General features: G+C 37.3%; 2 protein-coding genes and 1 long non-coding RNA gene across 3 annotated transcripts in view; 2 read left to right on the top strand and 1 right to left on the bottom strand.

Annotated features, from left to right (window-relative positions):
• Window positions 1-82: 82 nt before the first annotated feature.
• On the top strand, window positions 83-5252 carry LOC105678091 (IQ motif and ubiquitin-like domain-containing protein). Its single transcript, XM_012377130.2, has 6 exons — window positions 83-953; window positions 1061-1282; window positions 1937-2481; window positions 2851-3039; window positions 3339-3717; window positions 3840-5252. Exons 1-6 carry the CDS (start codon window positions 718-720, stop codon window positions 3916-3918), a joined length of 1650 nt encoding a protein of 549 aa, XP_012232553.2. The 5' UTR covers window positions 83-717; the 3' UTR covers window positions 3919-5252.
• A 118-nt stretch (window positions 5253-5370) lies between these two features.
• Window positions 5371-16556, top strand: LOC105678092 (IQ motif and ubiquitin-like domain-containing protein). The gene is made up of 4 exons (XM_012377132.2): window positions 5371-6138; window positions 11385-11769; window positions 12083-12783; window positions 13165-16556. The coding sequence occupies exons 2-4, from the start codon at window positions 11420-11422 to the stop codon at window positions 13731-13733; spliced, it is 1620 nt and encodes a 539-aa protein (XP_012232555.2). The 5' UTR covers window positions 5371-6138; window positions 11385-11419; the 3' UTR covers window positions 13734-16556.
• LOC137000252 (uncharacterized) overlaps window positions 9823-18543 on the bottom strand; it is a 71211-nt gene continuing 62490 nt past the window's right edge. The window contains exon 3 of the long non-coding RNA XR_010890537.1: window positions 9823-10401. This is a non-coding gene — a long non-coding RNA (uncharacterized lncRNA). The remainder of the gene's footprint in view (window positions 10402-18543) is intronic.

The raw sequence follows: 18543 nt of genomic DNA, 5'->3' as shown, positions 1-18543 counted from the left end.
CATGTTATTTATTTTAATTTTACTTTTACGGAAAATTATCTCCCTTTAATTCAACTTTTTATCTTCATTCAGACGCTTTTAAATGATCTCCTTATTCCATGCATTTCCTTCCGTCGTTCGAGCACAATTGTAAATTTTAAAGTTAAGAAATGCTTTGCTGCAATTTATGTATAACTTGTACGCTGGAAGGAAATGATATTTGTACATAAGTTAAAACTACAAATCGTATCTACATTAAGACCAGAGATATAAAATGAATATTATGAATGATTGTATTAGATTTAAGAATTACACGTTGATGTGAGCTGTAAATATGTTTATGCAATATAAAAAGTGATAGTCTGAAATATATATAAGCATTTTTTTCTCGCATACTATCTTAGAACATACAAATGTTCGCGATTTATCATCTATAATCTTATTGTAATATTAGTTTCATTTCTCAAATTCAAGTCTGAAATTTTTTCTGTTTTATTTTTTATTCATAAATTAGTACGAAATGACAATTAATTTCTTGTGCGATTTTGCTGCCAATCACGTATGAACAATGATTTATTTTTTCCCTTTCTGATTATGTCACATCACATCTGAAGTTTTCGGTAAATAATGTATACACGATTAAAATTGTCATCTGAAAATAATTATCTAGAAAAAATCAAAAGATTTATATGCAAAATTTACTAACGCTAGAAAAGGACGATTTAAGAGTTCTTTAAAATGGTTCTTTTATCGGAAGCAGAAAACGAAAGATGTAAAACAGAAAACGAAAGATTTTTTAAGTCTTTTCTGCGACACAAGATTACGAGAATAGAATATGTTGATGCAGCTTCCCAGACGAAACCGTCGCCAAAGCGAGTGTTATTGGAAAATACATGCAGCAGAGCGGTGCAATGTGTACAAACGAAGAATGAAGCAACGCAACCATTGCGTTATCATGCAACACAAATGTGGCGGTATTGAATACATAAATACATCCGCGTATTACAAATTATAATGATGATTATTTAATGACGAAAAAAATGCGCAAAATTGCAATTAAAAGTTTTGCATTGTAAAATAGAGCCGACTGTTACATACCTAACGAGGCGGATAAGTATATGACTGCGAAACCTTATGAGACATACGCGGAATTGCGTCTTAAGTTAGATGAATATGCACGTATAATTCAAAGAAATTACCAGGCATATAGGATGAGGAAACACGTGAAGGAATGCGCACGAATTTATCGCGAAAAGCTCGAAAAATGTAAGAAAGACGAAGAAGAAAAGACCGTGGCGGACAAGTAATACAGCTAATTATTTTCAATCATGATAATCAGTGTTCTAATGTTTTCCTCCGTTTTACTGGGGAGTTTATGAATAAAATATAACGATAAAGTACTATCTAACTTTGAGAAATAATTCCTAATTGAAATAATTATTTTTGTGCTATTTCAGATTGCCAAATAATTATATGCTGTTTTTCTTCTTAAAAGCTATATTGTTTATCATAGATGTTATATGTTTAGCAGTACCCGCTTATATTCTTTTGAAACTTTTTTACTTTTGATAGAAAAATGTACATTTATTTTTAAACATCTTTAGAATAATAAATCCTAAATTTTGTTAACATGATAGTTTACTCGAAATTATATAAAGAATAAATTTTGTTACAAAAATATCTTGCTGTACATTGATAAGAAAGCTTGCAGCGGATTTGGGTTACTCTATCGAGGGTAGATATTTTGAAAAATGTCGTAGACAAAAAAGCGTGTCGTAAGAAAAAGTGTCTACGGTTTCAAGGACATGAGCGTAGTGATTTTTTTCTATATAGAAGATTTTCTATCTCGCATACACACTTTGCGCACACTTTCTGCGAGCAGCATGTTGGCAGCTTTACTCCGGAACTTGCATATATTACGCCGCCATAAAATCGCGTATTGTATCCTTTCTCACAGAATGCGACATAAACGGAACATTCTTCGCCAAACATATCCGCGATCGAGAGCGGATTTTGACATGCTCTACAGCTTGATAGAAAGATGGAGATCCGATCGTTTAACGGACATAAAATCGCGATTGTTCAAGAGCGGACAGTGCGCCGAGAATTACAGAATTCTGGAGAAAACGGTGGAGATGTTCAATTGCATCGACAAACATAAACAGGCGATTAAGAATTCATACAGGAAACAGAGAGCTCTCAGATTTCTGACGTGGAACTGCAGGTCGATAAGATGGAAGGGTTACAAAGGCATACCTGTGGAGATGATCACTACGAAAATTCAAAAGGCTCGAGAGTTTAAAGGACTATATGACGCATTGAGCAATTACGACGTCAGTTCGGAAGAACGAATGAAATTATTGATAACGTTAAAAAACTCGCTCAAAGTGCACAATTGTTTCGAGGCTTTTGAATTGGAGTCTCTACTGGATCAAGAGATTGCATTATTGAATCGAGAGATTAAGGGCTTATCGCTCAGTTGTCTAAACGAAAGAATAATGCGTAAGATATAAGACTTGTCAATATTCTCAAATAATATATATTATTACTAATAATTAATAAAAATAGAAAAGATGCTACGATTGAATTTTTTCATGATATATAATAGCCTTTATCAACAATATGTGAATTTTAAAACAGTATTTTTAAATTTTGCCGACAATTAATATAACTAAAATAAAAAAAAGAAGAAAAAAGAGATTTATTCATAAATTTTATTTAATATAAAGTTTACTTAGGATTGAAGTCAAATCAAATTTGAAATTTTCTAGGATTTTTGTTTATCACTTTTTTTGTAACGTATGCTTTATGTTTTGCAGCGCCATTTTTACGCGCTTTCAGAGGCAATATAATAAATATATTCTATTGCAGACACGTATTTAGATTTTGTGAGAGTGTATGGTATTTGCGGTTGTGTATGCGTCGACGAAAAAGTTAAAGATCATATATTGCGGGAACCGTTAGAGACAAGGACAAAATTTTGTCGGAGTTGTTCAAAATTACTTCCCTATCGCAGATTTTTATCGCATACCAAAATGAAGAGACTCTCCGTTTGCACGAGTGAGTGTAATATGAGTATTATTTTTTTCGATAATTACAACTAATTCACACATATTCCTTCTTAGTTGATTAATTAATTTTTTAAATAAAAATTTGTAATTTTATATAATTCTTGTTGGTTTAATTTCCATTAATTTTTTAAAAATATAATCACGTTGCGTACAATGAAAAACAATTAGAAAACTGTATTTTCCAATTTTCGAAAAACCAACTGTTTTCTTCTGCATCACATTTGCTTTTCAATTTTGATCAATCCTTTTTTTGTTTAAAGAATAATTAGCCAAATATCTCTGTTTAAGGCTGTAGCTCTCTAAGTCGACGCAATATTGCGCACGTGGATTATGATCTCTACATGTTCATATTAAATTGTGTGCGAGCTGAAGAAGAACGTCGCGGTTCCACTCTCGCTTTGGCATTTACGATGCAAGAGCACGATATCTATCATTTGATCAACCACATTTGGCACGGTCGATCGGTAGTCAGTAAAGATAACGATCTTTTTCACCTGAGATTAGTCAGATATCAGAAAGACGTCGAATGGGCGCCTTGGAATTGCATTCTTCTGACGAAGGATGAAGCTGATATACACTATCGCATTGAGGATCTCGCCACAGTGTACTCGGAACATTTGATAGAAAAGATCAATTTAGCGCATCAGATTGCAAAAAATCATTTCAAGTACGTAAACAATGCTTCTATGCATTTATTTAAACGCACATTTCTCGAATATTTAAGTGGCTTTTAGAGATTGAAGTTTTTAAGCATTTCCCGTTTCAATCTTATGTCTCGGATATTTTCAGGCAGTTGATTATTTTTGAAAAAGATTTCCGGGAATCCTGCCGCTTCTCCGCGATTCAAAAAGTGGAACGCAATGATTAACCGTGAAGAATTGTGAGCCATCTAAAAAAAATGAATTATGACAGATTTTATTACATCGCGTTTTGTGATAATAAACTCCGTGTAAATCTTTCAGTAACAAATTTTTCAATGAATTTAATTTTGATGTATCAAATAATTGCTATTACAAATTACATATTGACGCGGCTCCATTGTGTCGATCGGATATTTAATAAACATACGTTACATAAAAATTTTATTCATTCGCATTGCAATCGGATTTCATTGTATTTTGTTCGTGCAAATATTGTCCGAATAAAATGCACGGTTTGTTCGCATATAAGCTTATAAAGAGAGAAAGAAATAAACTAAATGAAATAAAAGCCGCTGAAAAAAATTGAAGAAATTTTTCACAACTCTATTGCGGTCAATCTAAAAGTTGATTGAAAATCAATATTTCTCACGTAATATTACTGAATTAAAAAGTAGCAATTTTGTTTCATCTGCAACAAAATTTATGCTCTTATATTCTCTTGTATTCTTTATGTAAATGCATGAGAATTGTGTACAATAGAAGTAACATCATATTGCGCCGATATTTTTGTTCGAGCCAATTTTGAGTGCGTTATGAAATTAGATTGTGGATTTTAATCGTAAAAACAACTGAGAAATCCCGTTATCGATAACAATCAATAAGAGATCTGGTTGTTATTGTAAAAAAATATATGATTTTAGATGGTGAAAAAAAATCCGTATGTTATCAAAATTGATTCCAATATTCTTTGTTGATAAACAATATAAATTATCAAGGCTTACGTAAAATAATATGTTACTAAATGATTGATATTTGTACTAAATATTACAAATAAATAAATATTTACGATGCACGAAAGAGATACAGAAATAAACTCCGCAGTATTACGCTTGAGTACATTCTTGTACGTAATTCACACACTTTAGAGTTCATACTCTTTACTTAAGAATTTTTCTGAATCGTCGATGCATATTGTTCAAAACCCCAGAGAAATAGCAGAAAGAGTTATACATCGTCGTATATGCAACGTTGTTCCGGGCGATATTGCTCGGATGCAACCGGCGATAGTGAAAGCTTTTACGTAAGGAACGTACGCCGATGGCGATAGCAGCGGTTTTTGCACTGTAAAAGCTATTGCGTAACGGGATATAAATTGTTGGCTGTTCCGGTGCCGGCGCTGTTCGCTATCGTATCACTTTATCGCCGTAACACAATCTGGCTTATACTTGCATTGCAAATATCGGCCGCGCCGCCCTTAATTGATCGCGAGTAGGACGGATAATCCGAATTGATTTATGTGCAATTCGTTCGAACGAAAATTAAAAAAAAAAAAAAAAAAAAAGTAAAAGTCTCCGAGCTTTCAAATAAGTTTGCATATTAACTCATTTAAGACAAATCTGTATATTTCCCGTCAAAAATTTATCACTGAAAGAATATTGTTTTGGAATTTAAGTTTAACTTAATGTTAATTTCAATGTGTTTCTTTTTCGGAAATGGAACACGAAAGAAAAACCTAACAAAGCGTTCGGCATCCACATATCGAATGCGTATCAAACACGATACACTTGAGATTTTAAAGTACATGTTTTGGCTCCGAAGTGTTATATACGTATCTTGCAGAAAACTCTGAAAGCGGAGATGTATGAACGCCGTCGAAAATTCTCTACCCCCGCGGCGCATAATGCTCGCCACACCGGTCTGAATTCATATCCGTCGCGAAGGCTTTTGAGCCGTGGAACACAAAATCGGAAAATAATGGACAAGAAAGGGCTTTTGACCGATCGACCAAGCACGTTGCCACTGGCAACGTAGGATTTAAGGCTTTCAGGCACTGCGCTGCGGAGTCTCGCATATGGAAGTACCTACGTTGCATTAAAAGCTACTCTTCGACGCGACCTACTCATCCCTTTAAACTGCAAGTGTCAAAATTTGATCGACGATGCGCGCTACTTTGCACGTCAATTCAATTTAATACGTTTAAATCGTTCAATCTTTCGTGAAATGCAATCGTTTCGCAATAAAAGTCTCCGATTTATAATCGGCATAATCAAAATTTTAATAAAAATCATAAAGTTTAATAAAAGAATCATAAAAGACATATTATAATTATTAAATCGTTACGGGTAAATATTTTAAGATTGTGCATCCAGCATGAGATTTTAAAATCATGAACATAATTAACAAAATATTCGTGTTTCACGACGACAAAGTGCTTCAAGTTATTCTCGGTAAGTCCTGATCAATTTTCTCTCTTAAAGCAAATTATATTTATTTTGAATCTCGATTTTATTCAATTTTAGTTCTATCAAGAAATCGTGAACAGATGTCCTTTGTAATAATAACCGCAGCAATATCGACAAAAATATGACGCATCAATATTTATGTGCTCCAAGTAATTGCACTGCGGCAATTAAATTCGACGATTATTCGTAATATTCCGGAGTCTCCAATTATCATTGACGCTCTCGAGCGTCCAATTAGGAACGTGCTCTTATAAAAACGCAAAACAAGTGCTCTTTTTCTTTGTATTTGCTATTTTTACATTATTTCTTGTGCGCTCTGTTCGCTGTTCGCTCGTTTTCATGAAAACCTCTTTGTTGCTATGAGATTATTCTCACAAGCAAAACACAAATCGATCGATTTATTTATTTATTTATTTTATCGCTGTGATAGCAAAATTGCGCCATTACGTTGACACGTTATTATGTGTAAAACGATTTCCAATAGTCATTAGATCCTTTTTTTTTTACTTTTAAACAGCTGCGGTGTAAAAAGAAAAAGAAATGGCTGGTCAGATTGTTAAAGAAGCATTAACCTTCATAATACGAAACCATTTCCCGTTCCATCGATTATACCAATGTGGGCACACTGCCGTACTTCATAAAATTCAGCTTTCCATCAGAATCCCTCACCAGACCTTTTTTCTCGCCACCCTTAAAATATTTGTGTAGCCAGGCATTTTACGAATAAAAATCTCAGAATTACCGTCAATAATGTTTGTTTCATAACTTTTGACAGATTTATTAATATTTAAATTAAATTTTTATAAAATCAGTATAAAATATTTCACTCCTGATGTTTTTACAATAAGTAATCAAAATAAATCAAAGTAACATTAATATAAGCCGCAATATCCATAAATCTTAAATATAGAATATTTCGCTCTTAATTTTTTTTACGAAATAGTGAAAATGGCTAAAATGGATCGAAATACATTAAAGTAATCTGTAATGTGGCTTTTATGCTTTGTTCAAAAAAGATATCGAACAAAAGATCGTCCATTGGAAACTACAGGGTGATCCAATTTGAGGGATAGGATTTGAAATATAAATAAAACGCACAATTATTTTAGAATTAGAATTCTATTACTACAAATGGAAAATATAGACTTGGCAATTATGTGTGGAACACAATATCGGCCAGATGCCCTCCTCGACTCCGCTGACATGACACCATTCCTTTCTCGAAATTTTCCATTGCGCGTTCACATAATCCAGCTCCTGTCTCAGCGATAACACGTCGAATGTTGTCTTTCAACTCTGGAATCGTTGCTGGTTTGTTGACATAAACCCTTTCCTTTAAATAACCCCAAAGAAAATAATCCAATGGTGTTAAATCGCAAGATCTTGGAGGCCAATTAATGTCACCGTTGCGAGAAATAACACAACCAGGAAATTTGGTGGACAATAGAGTCATTGTTTCGCGTGCTGTGTGACACGTTGCGCCGTCCTGTTGGATTCTCCAAATCCAAATCATTGATTTCATCAAAAAAAAAAATTAGTCAGCATCTATGAAAGATCCAATTGCTGTGCGCGGCGACGAATCGAAGTGCTTGGTTCTTCATTTACACTTGCACTCACCAAAGCAATATTTTCATCTGACCGCCCACTACGTCGATACTGAACCCTTGGTTTATTAATAACAATACCAGTTTCTTCGAATTTTTTAATTAGACGACGAATTGCACATTCAGTGGGCACATTCTTCCGCTCAAAAAGTGACCGAAGTTTTCTTTTCGCAATCGCTATTGAACACGAATTTCCGTAATAAATTTTCACAATATTTATGCGTTGTTGAATCGTATAGTGCTCTATGATTAATTTGCCAGCTGTCTAGGTGACAGCTGTAAATAAAAAACAATTCTGAAGTTAGCAGCAAGAAAATTGCGCGCAATTTAAATCCTATCCCTCAAATTGGATCACCAACGGCTTTAACAATTGTGCATAATACAATTGTTAAAGCCACCGGCAATTCATTCCATTAGTATCTTTTCTAAGAAAGAAAAGACGTTTCGCCTTGTCCGGCAAAAGTACAAACTCTAATAAAACTTACGCGAATAAGCATCCGGAAGTTGACAATTCTTAAGTAATTTATATCGCCCGACCAAATGGTTCAACACCTTCATTTATCGCGATCATTAATCTCGCTCGTCTTATTCATATTTGTCGCGGAGTTTAGCGGCGAAATATGTCCTTCGAGGGCGCGCGCTCGGTAACTTTCGCTAGCAACCAGAAGAGGAAGGTGTCGTGACGAACTTTTGCGCCCATTTATATCCAACTTAAAATCCTCCCCCCCCTCTCCCCCTTTTCCAATATCCTTCCTTTTGCATAAATATAACGCAACCTTCTCCGTTTCTGGAGCGGCGTGATCTCGCGGAAAGTTTCGCCGCGCTCACGGCGTGCCGTCTCTTAGCAACACCTTTTCCGCCTTTCCACGTCCTTCCGTTCCGGCATCTCGCGTGTAATTTACAATACATAGAAAAGTATGTTGTGCCGCGGCACATTGTCGGGAAAGTAGTCCCGCGGCTGGTCCCCGTTACGCGGGCATGTCGGTGTTATTTCGCGCAAGTGTTCGCCATTATCCTCCCTCCGTTCGTGGCTCCCTTTCATCTCCGCAGAATTAACATCTTTCATAATTATTATCCGCAAAATGTCGCCGCGCATGCTATCCGCCGGGAGCATTATTTCGACAAAAGTTACCTCTCTCGGGTCGAGCCTTCTTTGACTACCCTCGGCAGCCTCGCCGAGGTTTCTGAAAGTGTTTTCTTGTTTCATCGCGCGATAAAAGCGGGAAAAGGATCTAAATAAGACGCGTTCGCGCATTCTGAGATCTTCGTATCGCGGTGTTCCTTTTCGCGCCGCGTCAAACCACCCGGAGAATCAAAGAGCAGTAGACATTGATAAGAGATGTGAAAGGAACGGAAGTGATGAAGAACGGCAATGGATATCGCATGTAAATTTATAGTTTTTCACGGTGAGAAAAATCATGAACAATTCACGGGATTTCCCTCACAGACCAAATAAATATTCAGCGTTGAAAAGATTAAATTCTAGGTTTTAAGAAAGAGATTTATCTGCTGAGCATTTGAACGAGAGAAAAAAATTTCGAGGTCAGAGAAGATATCGCGGTGCAAAGCATCTGTGGAGAATAAGAGATCTATAAATTCAAATGTCTGGAAAGTGAACGCTCTGCGAATCTGGAGATCTATAAATTCATGTGTTTGTCGAATAATTCGAATAATAGATCAGCGAAACCAATCGGTTCAAAGAAAGTTAACACGTGACGTCAAGCAGCATAAAAAATATATATAATATATAAAATATACATCTCGTTTTATCTCATTTATTTCGAAAATATAATATTTCTTCCGTGTATATATGGTGCCGTATAAATACATAAATATAGATTAGGGAATGCGATCCAAGGACGATATGCGTGCTATATAGTAGTTGGAGTTTCGTTCGATATCAGATGATATGAATATAAATGATTCGAAATACAAATGATATCAAATCTAGATAATCTTTCGAAAAACATGAAACATTAGATTTTTCCAGTAAAATCCACCTGAATAATAAACGATTTAAATCACACATACGATCACTCATAATTATTGGCAGTAATCTGTACGCTTGCTGCATAAATTTAGTTGAATTTAATTAAAACCCGTTTAATGAAAAACTCTTGCTTGAATATGCAATAATAATATACATTTCATTTACGAACATTGATTCTGTCCGGCCATAAAGTTCGAGTAAAAATTGCCCTCCTATAACATTCCAACAATTTCATATTGCAATTTCGCAATTATTTTCACAATTGCATTAACATAGTCGAAGTAAATTTATTCGAATTCATGCACGCGATCAGTTATGGTTATCCTATTCGATCTCGCACACAACGCAAATGCGTGCCGATATATTCTTTGCGGCGCCACAAAGCTCGCGCAAAAGTGCAAAGCGTTAGCCAGCGCGCAGTTTCCACCTACCTTGCTGTCGAGATCCTTTAAACCGAGAGAATAGTAATTTCCTTTACTGCCGGGTATTACCGTTATCCCAGCGGCAGGTCGCCGCGGCAGTTATCCTTCCACTTCCTCGACCTGAACCTGGCGTTTTTTCTTGGATGTAGGCGCTTAAGTCCTGTGGGATGGGCCACCGCCATGTCACGATGGCAATGCCGAAGATAAAGGATCGCGAACAGTTACATCCAACCTGGAAGAAGAAAATAGAGCATTGTAAAATAGCTGACGCAGTTTTCACGTCGCACACATTCTTTCGCGGACAATACAATTGGTTCGGTCAATGCGGAAAGAATTTGGTACAAACAAGTCGAAACGTAAATTAATTTTTCTATTAGAAAAATATTTGGCGCTCTCTATCATTTAATATATGGCAAATATGAATATTCAGAGTATTTTATTTTTCGCGAGAAAAAAATTTGTTTTTGTTTTTCGAAAGTTCTTTTTCTGTGATACATATTTTTTTCCGCAACGATATTGTCGACTTGTGGACATAACAGGATAAGGATTATATGATTTTAAAAGTGAAATGTCACAAATGGATTATTAAGACATTTGGCGAACTCTCTTGTATTAAGAAGGTACATTCTTACTTTCAATGCATAAATTAATTTGCCATCTTGAAAATTAATTTTTGCAAATACATTTCAAAAATAATTTTCGAGAGCATTCGCGCTGAATTATTATCAGATAATTTCCGAGAAAATTCAATAAAAAGTTAATTAATTTCATAATTAAATTTTGTTCTAATTTGAAAAATTGATAAAAGTATAAAATTTTTGCAGCATCATAAAATGAATGTTGAATATTATAATATACATTCTTTATGTCAATATGACTCTTTTGAAATATATAATTTACATAATTACAGCATCACGTGTTTAAGTTTATAATTATAAAATGATATTATTCAAGGAATCTCCAATTACTATATACATTTCATCATTAATTTACACTGCGCTGTAACTCGAAAACAGAGAATTGTTACCGAATTGTTACACAATTTTTTGCTTCGTATATTTTATAATCGAAAAATATACGTCAAAAAAATTTCAAGACGTCTTACGCGCTCGATCCTTTTTCACTCGGAATTTTTTGCGACGCGCAATTTATTTTTTGTTAAACGCAGATATTGTCCTTCCGTGCCTCACTGAAACCTTTTCCTTGTAAGCGCAGACAGTTAGATCCCATGGGACAGTCGACGATCCACCATGGCGGTCGTTGCGGGGATACTGGGGCATGATCCAAAGACAAAGCCGTTTCTCGGCGGATGGAAGAACACCGTTACCGGCTTGATCTATCATAATGCTTGCACGCAGACACCCAGCGGCAGGATGACGAGAAGCAGGATCACGCAAACCGTTGCGGTGGTGGACGCGGCCACCGATGTCGCTCACGACCAGGCGGTGCAAGTGCAGTTTTTGCCGGATCCGCGCGACAAAATTATCGCGCCCGGAGTTTCTTCCCCCTTCGAGACGCCGGCTGAAGAAGTCGAGTCGTTATCTTGTCTAGATAACAGCAAGATTCTCGATAGCATCGTTAAAATACAGAAATGTTACAGGTAATGCGAATTCTCGATAGCATCGTTAAAATACAGAAATGTTAGCGCGGACTTCGCGATAAATGAGATGTTGCAAGTAAGTGTGCAATTTCACACTGGAAAGAATTGTCGCGCAACTATTGTTTGAATTAAATTTTCGTTAAACTAAAAATGACGTGAGATTAAATAAGAGAGAAAATGCTTATCTTGTTAATTTATTTGCGCGAGTGATCAACTCTCTTGTGAAAATATACTTCGATAAGATGAATAACGCCACGTATATCGCCGCGATCAATCAATTCAAACCAATAAACCGGCTTGAATCCATCGACAGGGCTTATCGAGCCAGAGCAGCGGCCAGAGCAAACGCACTTCAAGTGGCTAACGTTTCCCAACATGATGAGGTGGACGTGATCGAGCACGCCGGACATTCTCAGGCGCTGCTGTCCACCTACAGCCGCACGGATTTCGTGATACTGAATCGCTGTCCGCCACGTACGAGCTCGGACTTCGAGTCGCTCTACAATCTCCTCGACCGCTGGCGAATCCTCGAGACCGAGCGAGCGAGTCGCACACTCCTCGGGCCCTCGAGGGTCGCCGCCTGCGGTTTGATTCTGTCGAAGGAGGTCGAATTGCTGCGCTCCATAGACTCCATGAGGACCGTCCTGCGGCTCAAATGTCGCGAAAGAAAGCGATGCCGACTACTGGACGAATTATCCAGACCGGTCGTCTGGCAGGACAGTCAGGGCCGGCCGATCCTCGTCGACACTCTGCGCGTGCAACGGGCTCGCCAGCACAGAGATGTCTACGCTTCGCTGGCTAACGAAAATCTGTCCGTTTTAGAACGGGTCGATTTACTGCGCGGCTTGAAACGTATCGCCAGTATGCACACGTGCAGCCAGTCGCACGAGCTCGTTTATCTGGTCGATCAAGAGCTGGATCTCTTGATGTGCCGCGTGGACACGAGCAGACTCAACTGGCTTAGGAATCGACTGAAGCTAAGCTTCCTTAAGCTGGCGCGCAACGCTCTACAAGGTCTTTAACTCCCTTTTGTTTATTAGTTCACCAAAATAGTAAATAATTTAAGAGTTTACCTAAAAAAGTATAAAAAATCAAATGCTTATTCATCGCTTGTTACGCAACTTTCAATTTTAATATCAGAGAAGCGTTATTGCATGTCATAAAGTTTGTAAAACGAGAGACTTTAAACTTTTAAATCTGTTCTTCTGTATCAGATAACAAAGTTCACGCGATTGTTTTGATAATAAATTTAACAAAAAAAACCGCATAAACTAATTAGCTGATATTTTAGCGCTATAAATGACAAAAGAAGAATGTCGGTAATTAAAATTATTGAGCAATTTTGGAAGAAAAACTTTCATAGTCCTTAAACATCAATTAATCGTTTCTTTTCAGGCGATCTCGAAGAGAACGTGCATCGATTCGACTGGTCGGACGCCAGCATCACGCGACTCTGCAGAACCTGCGGCAGGTTCCTGCCTTTGGAGAAATTTCCCCGTGAACGGCGTCTGCGGTCCTCTTCCTGCGTCTACTGCATGTCTATGCGAACTCGAAGAGGTCCTTGTGCGGTATATGAACCTTACGAGAGAATGCTGCGGGAAATTAGACGCTTTGAAGCCAAAATGGGTTGTTACGGCAGTTTAGCCTTCGTGGTCGGGGCCAAGGTCGTCTGCCGTTTGGTAAACGAAGTCTGGCACGGCAGATCTGGCATCTCCGAGTGCGACGACCTCGACGGGCTGCGGCTGACTCGCTTCCGACGCGAGCACGAATGGGCGCCTTGGAATTCCTTACTGCTGACAAAAACCGAGGCCGCGGTTCATCACAACATCACCGACATCGAGAGCTTTTACGACTCGAAACTCCTGCAAAAGTTCTGCACGAAGAATCTCCAGGCGAAAATATATTTTCAGCCGATTTCTGAAGCGCGGAGAAACATCGTGACCCCGTCTTCGATGGAGGATTAAACAATCCCTTTCTTCCTTAATTAATTATCGTGAACGAGTAACGAGTTAATTTCAGCGTAAAAAAAGGATACAAAAAAAAAAAACGCTTGATTCTTAACGCTAAATAGTGCTTCTTTTTAGAGAAATAGAACTGACAAAGCTATCGTCAGCACAGTTTTGTTAGAAGCTTAATTCATAAATATTAGGAATGTTGGAGAATTCGTCGAATTTCCATTTGTTGTAATTCGTACGATCTTTCCCTGCAAATGTTTCAGGACTACAATTATTTCCGGCCGAGTATGGTACACGTGTTACCACGACGGTTCCACGAGAGAAATTCGCGAGTTGAAGGTCCTGTCCTAAGCCAATTACCAAGTTGTAGAGAAATGCGCCCACCTCCGGACATCGGTCGTCCGTTCTGGCGGAAGTTGGGCGTCGGGGAAATACGTTGAGCTCGCATTATAGCCGGGACGTCGCCGTTGTTCCTCGCGTTTTCCCGCGTCGCCTTTGAGACAGAAACGTTCTGGTCACGTTGATAGCACCAGTTAATCGCGTTGCACTTTATGAACTAAGTTTCTATGAGAAAAGCGCGAAAGAGACGTGAACTCGGACCGAGCATTTAAATGCTGTCCACGCGCGCGACGATTGCAGTGTAATATGTTTCTTGTTTTTACAGGATGACATATTTTCATCAGAAAGTTATTGCAGTATTAAGTTCACAAACAATAATTATGATAGCAGTGACAATAGTAAGAATGATGTTATCTAATATAAAGATATAAAAAGATTTGCGCCCGACATCCGAATCTGTTTCTTATCGTTCTTTCTTCTTAATTTTTTTCTTATTATAAAAACAACGCAAAGATATTTGCAAAGTGCATTAAAAATTGTGTAGAAAATTAGTATCAAATATTAAAATTGTATATAAAGTAATCAGATAATAATTATATAGTTTCAATGAGATAAATAAATATAATTATGTTAATATTCCTTTTTGTGTTTATAGAATTATTTATGTAAAGTGTCGTATTTTCATAATTTTATCTCTACATAAATTTCACATTATCATTTTTAAATATATAACAAATATAAACATTAATGCTCCACTTCTGTAGGTAAAAAAAATATCTTTTGGAGAAACTAATTTTATATCGTTGAAATAATCTCAAAACTATTGTTTCAGCGAAATGTCGATAAACCGAGAAAACAGCATACATCTCTGCAAAAACGATTGCAATATGGAAATCGCGTCGTATAAAGGAAACAAAGTATTACAGAGAGGTCGACTATAAAAGCGACCCCAGCGTAGTAAAAGAAATAATAATGCAAAGACGAAGTGTTCGTGTGACAGGTCATTTCATGGCGGTATCCACATATGATGATGATAATTTTTATTTCTTCGCCTCAGGCGACTGTGCGTTTCTACCAGGAATGTCTCCCCAGAGTAACGTTTAAAACGAACTTTCTTCGTGATAGCATGAAAGAAATTCAACTCAGATATTACAGCTCTCGCGTGTCACGTGTGCGAAAGCTGAAAGATCGGAAAACACGCAAAGCTGCTTCTTTTATCATCATCGATAAACAAATTTCGGAGCGTATGTGATTATAAATTTCATTAATAAGACATTTAAATTTTGCAATGTATACTTTAAGCATCTGATATTTTTATTATTATTTTTGGATCATTTGGCTTTTGAATTATTTCATCAATTGAAAATTGAATCTCCCTTAACAATATACAAAAAATAATTATCCTACTCGAATTGTCTTAACGTATTTTACATTGTGCAGATAGCACTCAATAAAGTTAAGTAGTAAGTAATTACAGGAAGCAGCACTGCGTACCTTATTTAATAAGTAAAATTGAATCTCGCGTTATCCATCAAACTATTGCAATAAGCACGCTAACAGCACTTTCTCAGACAGTTTACATCACAGAATCCATCATATCGCGCACGGATAATAATCCCCTTGGCGATTCGCGAGCGTATGTGGCTTGCCGGTAATACGAGCGAGGCATAGTCTTTCAATCAGCATTCAGCAGTTAACCGCAGATCAACAGATAATCGCATTAACCCGGGAACGCCGCTAATAAGTGCCCGTGCACGATGAGCGATCTACCATGCGAATCCGTCATTGCGGCCGATAACTAGTCAATGGACAATCACGGTACTTCCTAATGGATTTGTCGTGATTAAATAGTGGGGAGGGCACGATGCATGGTCGGATGCGCGGTACGCCCACGGTAAGTAGTAAATGGACGTTTGCAGTCGGCCGCGATATAGCGTCGCTTAAGTAGCGAAGGAGCAGCTCGGGTCAGACGCGCTCGCAAAGAAGCTCGATTCAGATAGATATGTCAATACGCCGTAATTCCCGATGTCCCGAATAATAATTATAGCACGTGTGTGAGCACGTGTACTAAAGTTATCCAATATTATTGAAATTTCAAAAATTGTTAAAAACTGTTAACCATTGGAATTTTGAAACCTCAGACTTTTGTCTAAAAAAAAAAAAAAGAGAATTCGTCGGTTATAGAAATTATCATTTGTTGCTAAAGAAAAATTCGCCGAATATTAGACTCTCTCCTATTTGTGATACAAGCTAAGGAGAATTCGAACAGGATAGTGCCGGTTAGATAGAGCATCAGGATTTCAATGCCTAACGAAAGGATCATAATTCTCAGCGCTATTAAGTCGAATGGCTTCGCTCTCGGTTGTATACCCGAATCGTTAAGCTCGCCGTTACCCGCGAGAACGAGTATACTTTCGACAGTCGCGCGGTATGGTACGTGCAGTAACCAGCTTTTACAAGTCGCAGTGATGGCCGCGGTTTTGCATCGAAATAAGGTTTCCGAGTTTAAATTAGAAAGGATCTCTCGTACTTCATCCTCTCCCTCCGGAGGCGCGTGCGAAACCGTCTATGCGTCTCGCGGCTATAAATAAAGTCGATTTCAGCCACGATATAGACAGGGATATATCAATGTCTAGGAGAGCAGGCTGCTTTAAATGCAAATGTGCACCGCTTCTCCTGCGTCGGCAGGCTCTTGATATCGATCGGAAGCAGCTGGCATTAATTCCTAATTATTGCCACCGTAATCGCGTTCTCGCGTCCCTCCCTGATTAATTAGAACATGCCTCATTTTCCCACTTTTATCACGCATAAGTATAGGCGACCAAAGTGTTTTTATACGCACAACTTTACTCTCCAAAACTCTGAATCAATAAAATAATTGTGAATAATTGTCTCTACAATCATATCTATGCACATATTATATTTATCCATATATCATTGAGACACAAGTTCGGGAAACAGCGCGAATTGTTTAATAAACAAAAGAAATATTGTTAAAAGAATAGGTGATTATAAATATTTGTCATAATTTTCTTATTGTAATAGAATATATTTTACACAAGAGTAAAATTTATTAAATATCGAAATTCAATGAGGGTGTCTTTTAATATAAGTTCTTCGATATGAAAATTTACTAGAGAGCTTAAAAAAAAAAAAAAAAAACGTTATCTTAGTTTGCAAGTGATAAATTGAAAGATTAGCGTGGTTCTCCGCGAAAGAATGGAAGATAAGATTGTTCGAAACTATCACGGAATCCTGATGAAACGTTCGAATAAACAAATATTCTGATCGACGATTGAAACGTAGTCCTTCTCTCGAGTTTGAACGACGTTTCCGCGCAAACGTCCAAGACTCGAGAATCAATAGGAGCAAATTGAATTGTGAGAAGTTTCCCTTCAGCGTTGTCGAACTTTCCTATTATTTGAAATTATGAAAACTATCGAGGCTCGGAAAGCCCATGAGAACCGATGGTTACCGTGGAAAATCAGCGAGCCGCGGCAAAGCCTGAATATTATCATTAAATCGTGTAATCCAACGCGTAATAACATTTTTAGATGGCCGCGATAAAATGTAACCGCCCCTATAATTTACCTTGTTCTACCTTGACGACGCTGAATAAAGAAACTTGCCCCGCAAAATTGGCTTTTAGTTTAACCACCTGGTGATACCTTGACAAAACGAACTCAAAGTTTTCTGTGCAGTTTTGAGAAAGATTGATGCGTTATTTCAACTCGCGCTCCTTGCAACTACTGTTTCCGCCATGACTCGGAGTTTTCTGCTCGGAGGAACAAAATCATCGCGCTGATACTTGAAATTTATCGCGATATTTTTAAGAAATATTAAACAACGCCCGGAAAGTTAAAGTAGGAGTTCTTAAATGAGATTCTCGAGAGAAAAACAGTTCGTGAAAAGGAATGCGAGCGAATAGTACGAGTGATGTATCGATCAATGAGAATGACAAAGCTTTAAAAATAGCACTTATGGTAAAATTGGGTTAATGCAACGGTTCCTCCAAACAGTGCTTACTTCCATGTTATTCAGATTGAACGGCGCATGCTTGGCATTATGATGTCGCGATAAGTACGTTTGGAGAATTTATTTGAATTACAGAGCTTTTAAAATCTTTTCTCTCCCTTTTGTTTGAAGTTTATTCCTTGTTGTTTAGTTTAAATGGTCTCTTTGCGGTTTAGTTGATTTATGCAATTTGCGCTATGTTCATCCGATGATGATTATTCAACAATACGTTGCGTTATTCACAGTTGTTCACGTTCACTGATGCGTAGGCATATATTTGACATGCCCGGTTAATGTGTTCTAGAGACGCGAAGCGGTGGAAAAGCAGGATGCCATGTTATTGTAACATTTGAATGCAGTTCTAATGCATCAATGCGCCGATATAATAGTGACATTGATAATGCAGCGCATTTGTCTGCCACAGATGCATCATCGGATTTTTCATTCATTTTCGACTTAAGTGGAA

The sequence above is a fragment of the Linepithema humile genome, chromosome 5 (genome assembly GCF_040581485.1).
Source record: "Linepithema humile isolate Giens D197 chromosome 5, Lhum_UNIL_v1.0, whole genome shotgun sequence".
NCBI classification, from domain to species: domain Eukaryota; kingdom Metazoa; phylum Arthropoda; class Insecta; order Hymenoptera; family Formicidae; genus Linepithema; species Linepithema humile.
The sequence above is the reverse complement of the archived record's forward strand: the minus strand, read 5'-3'. Positions and strand labels throughout refer to the sequence as shown.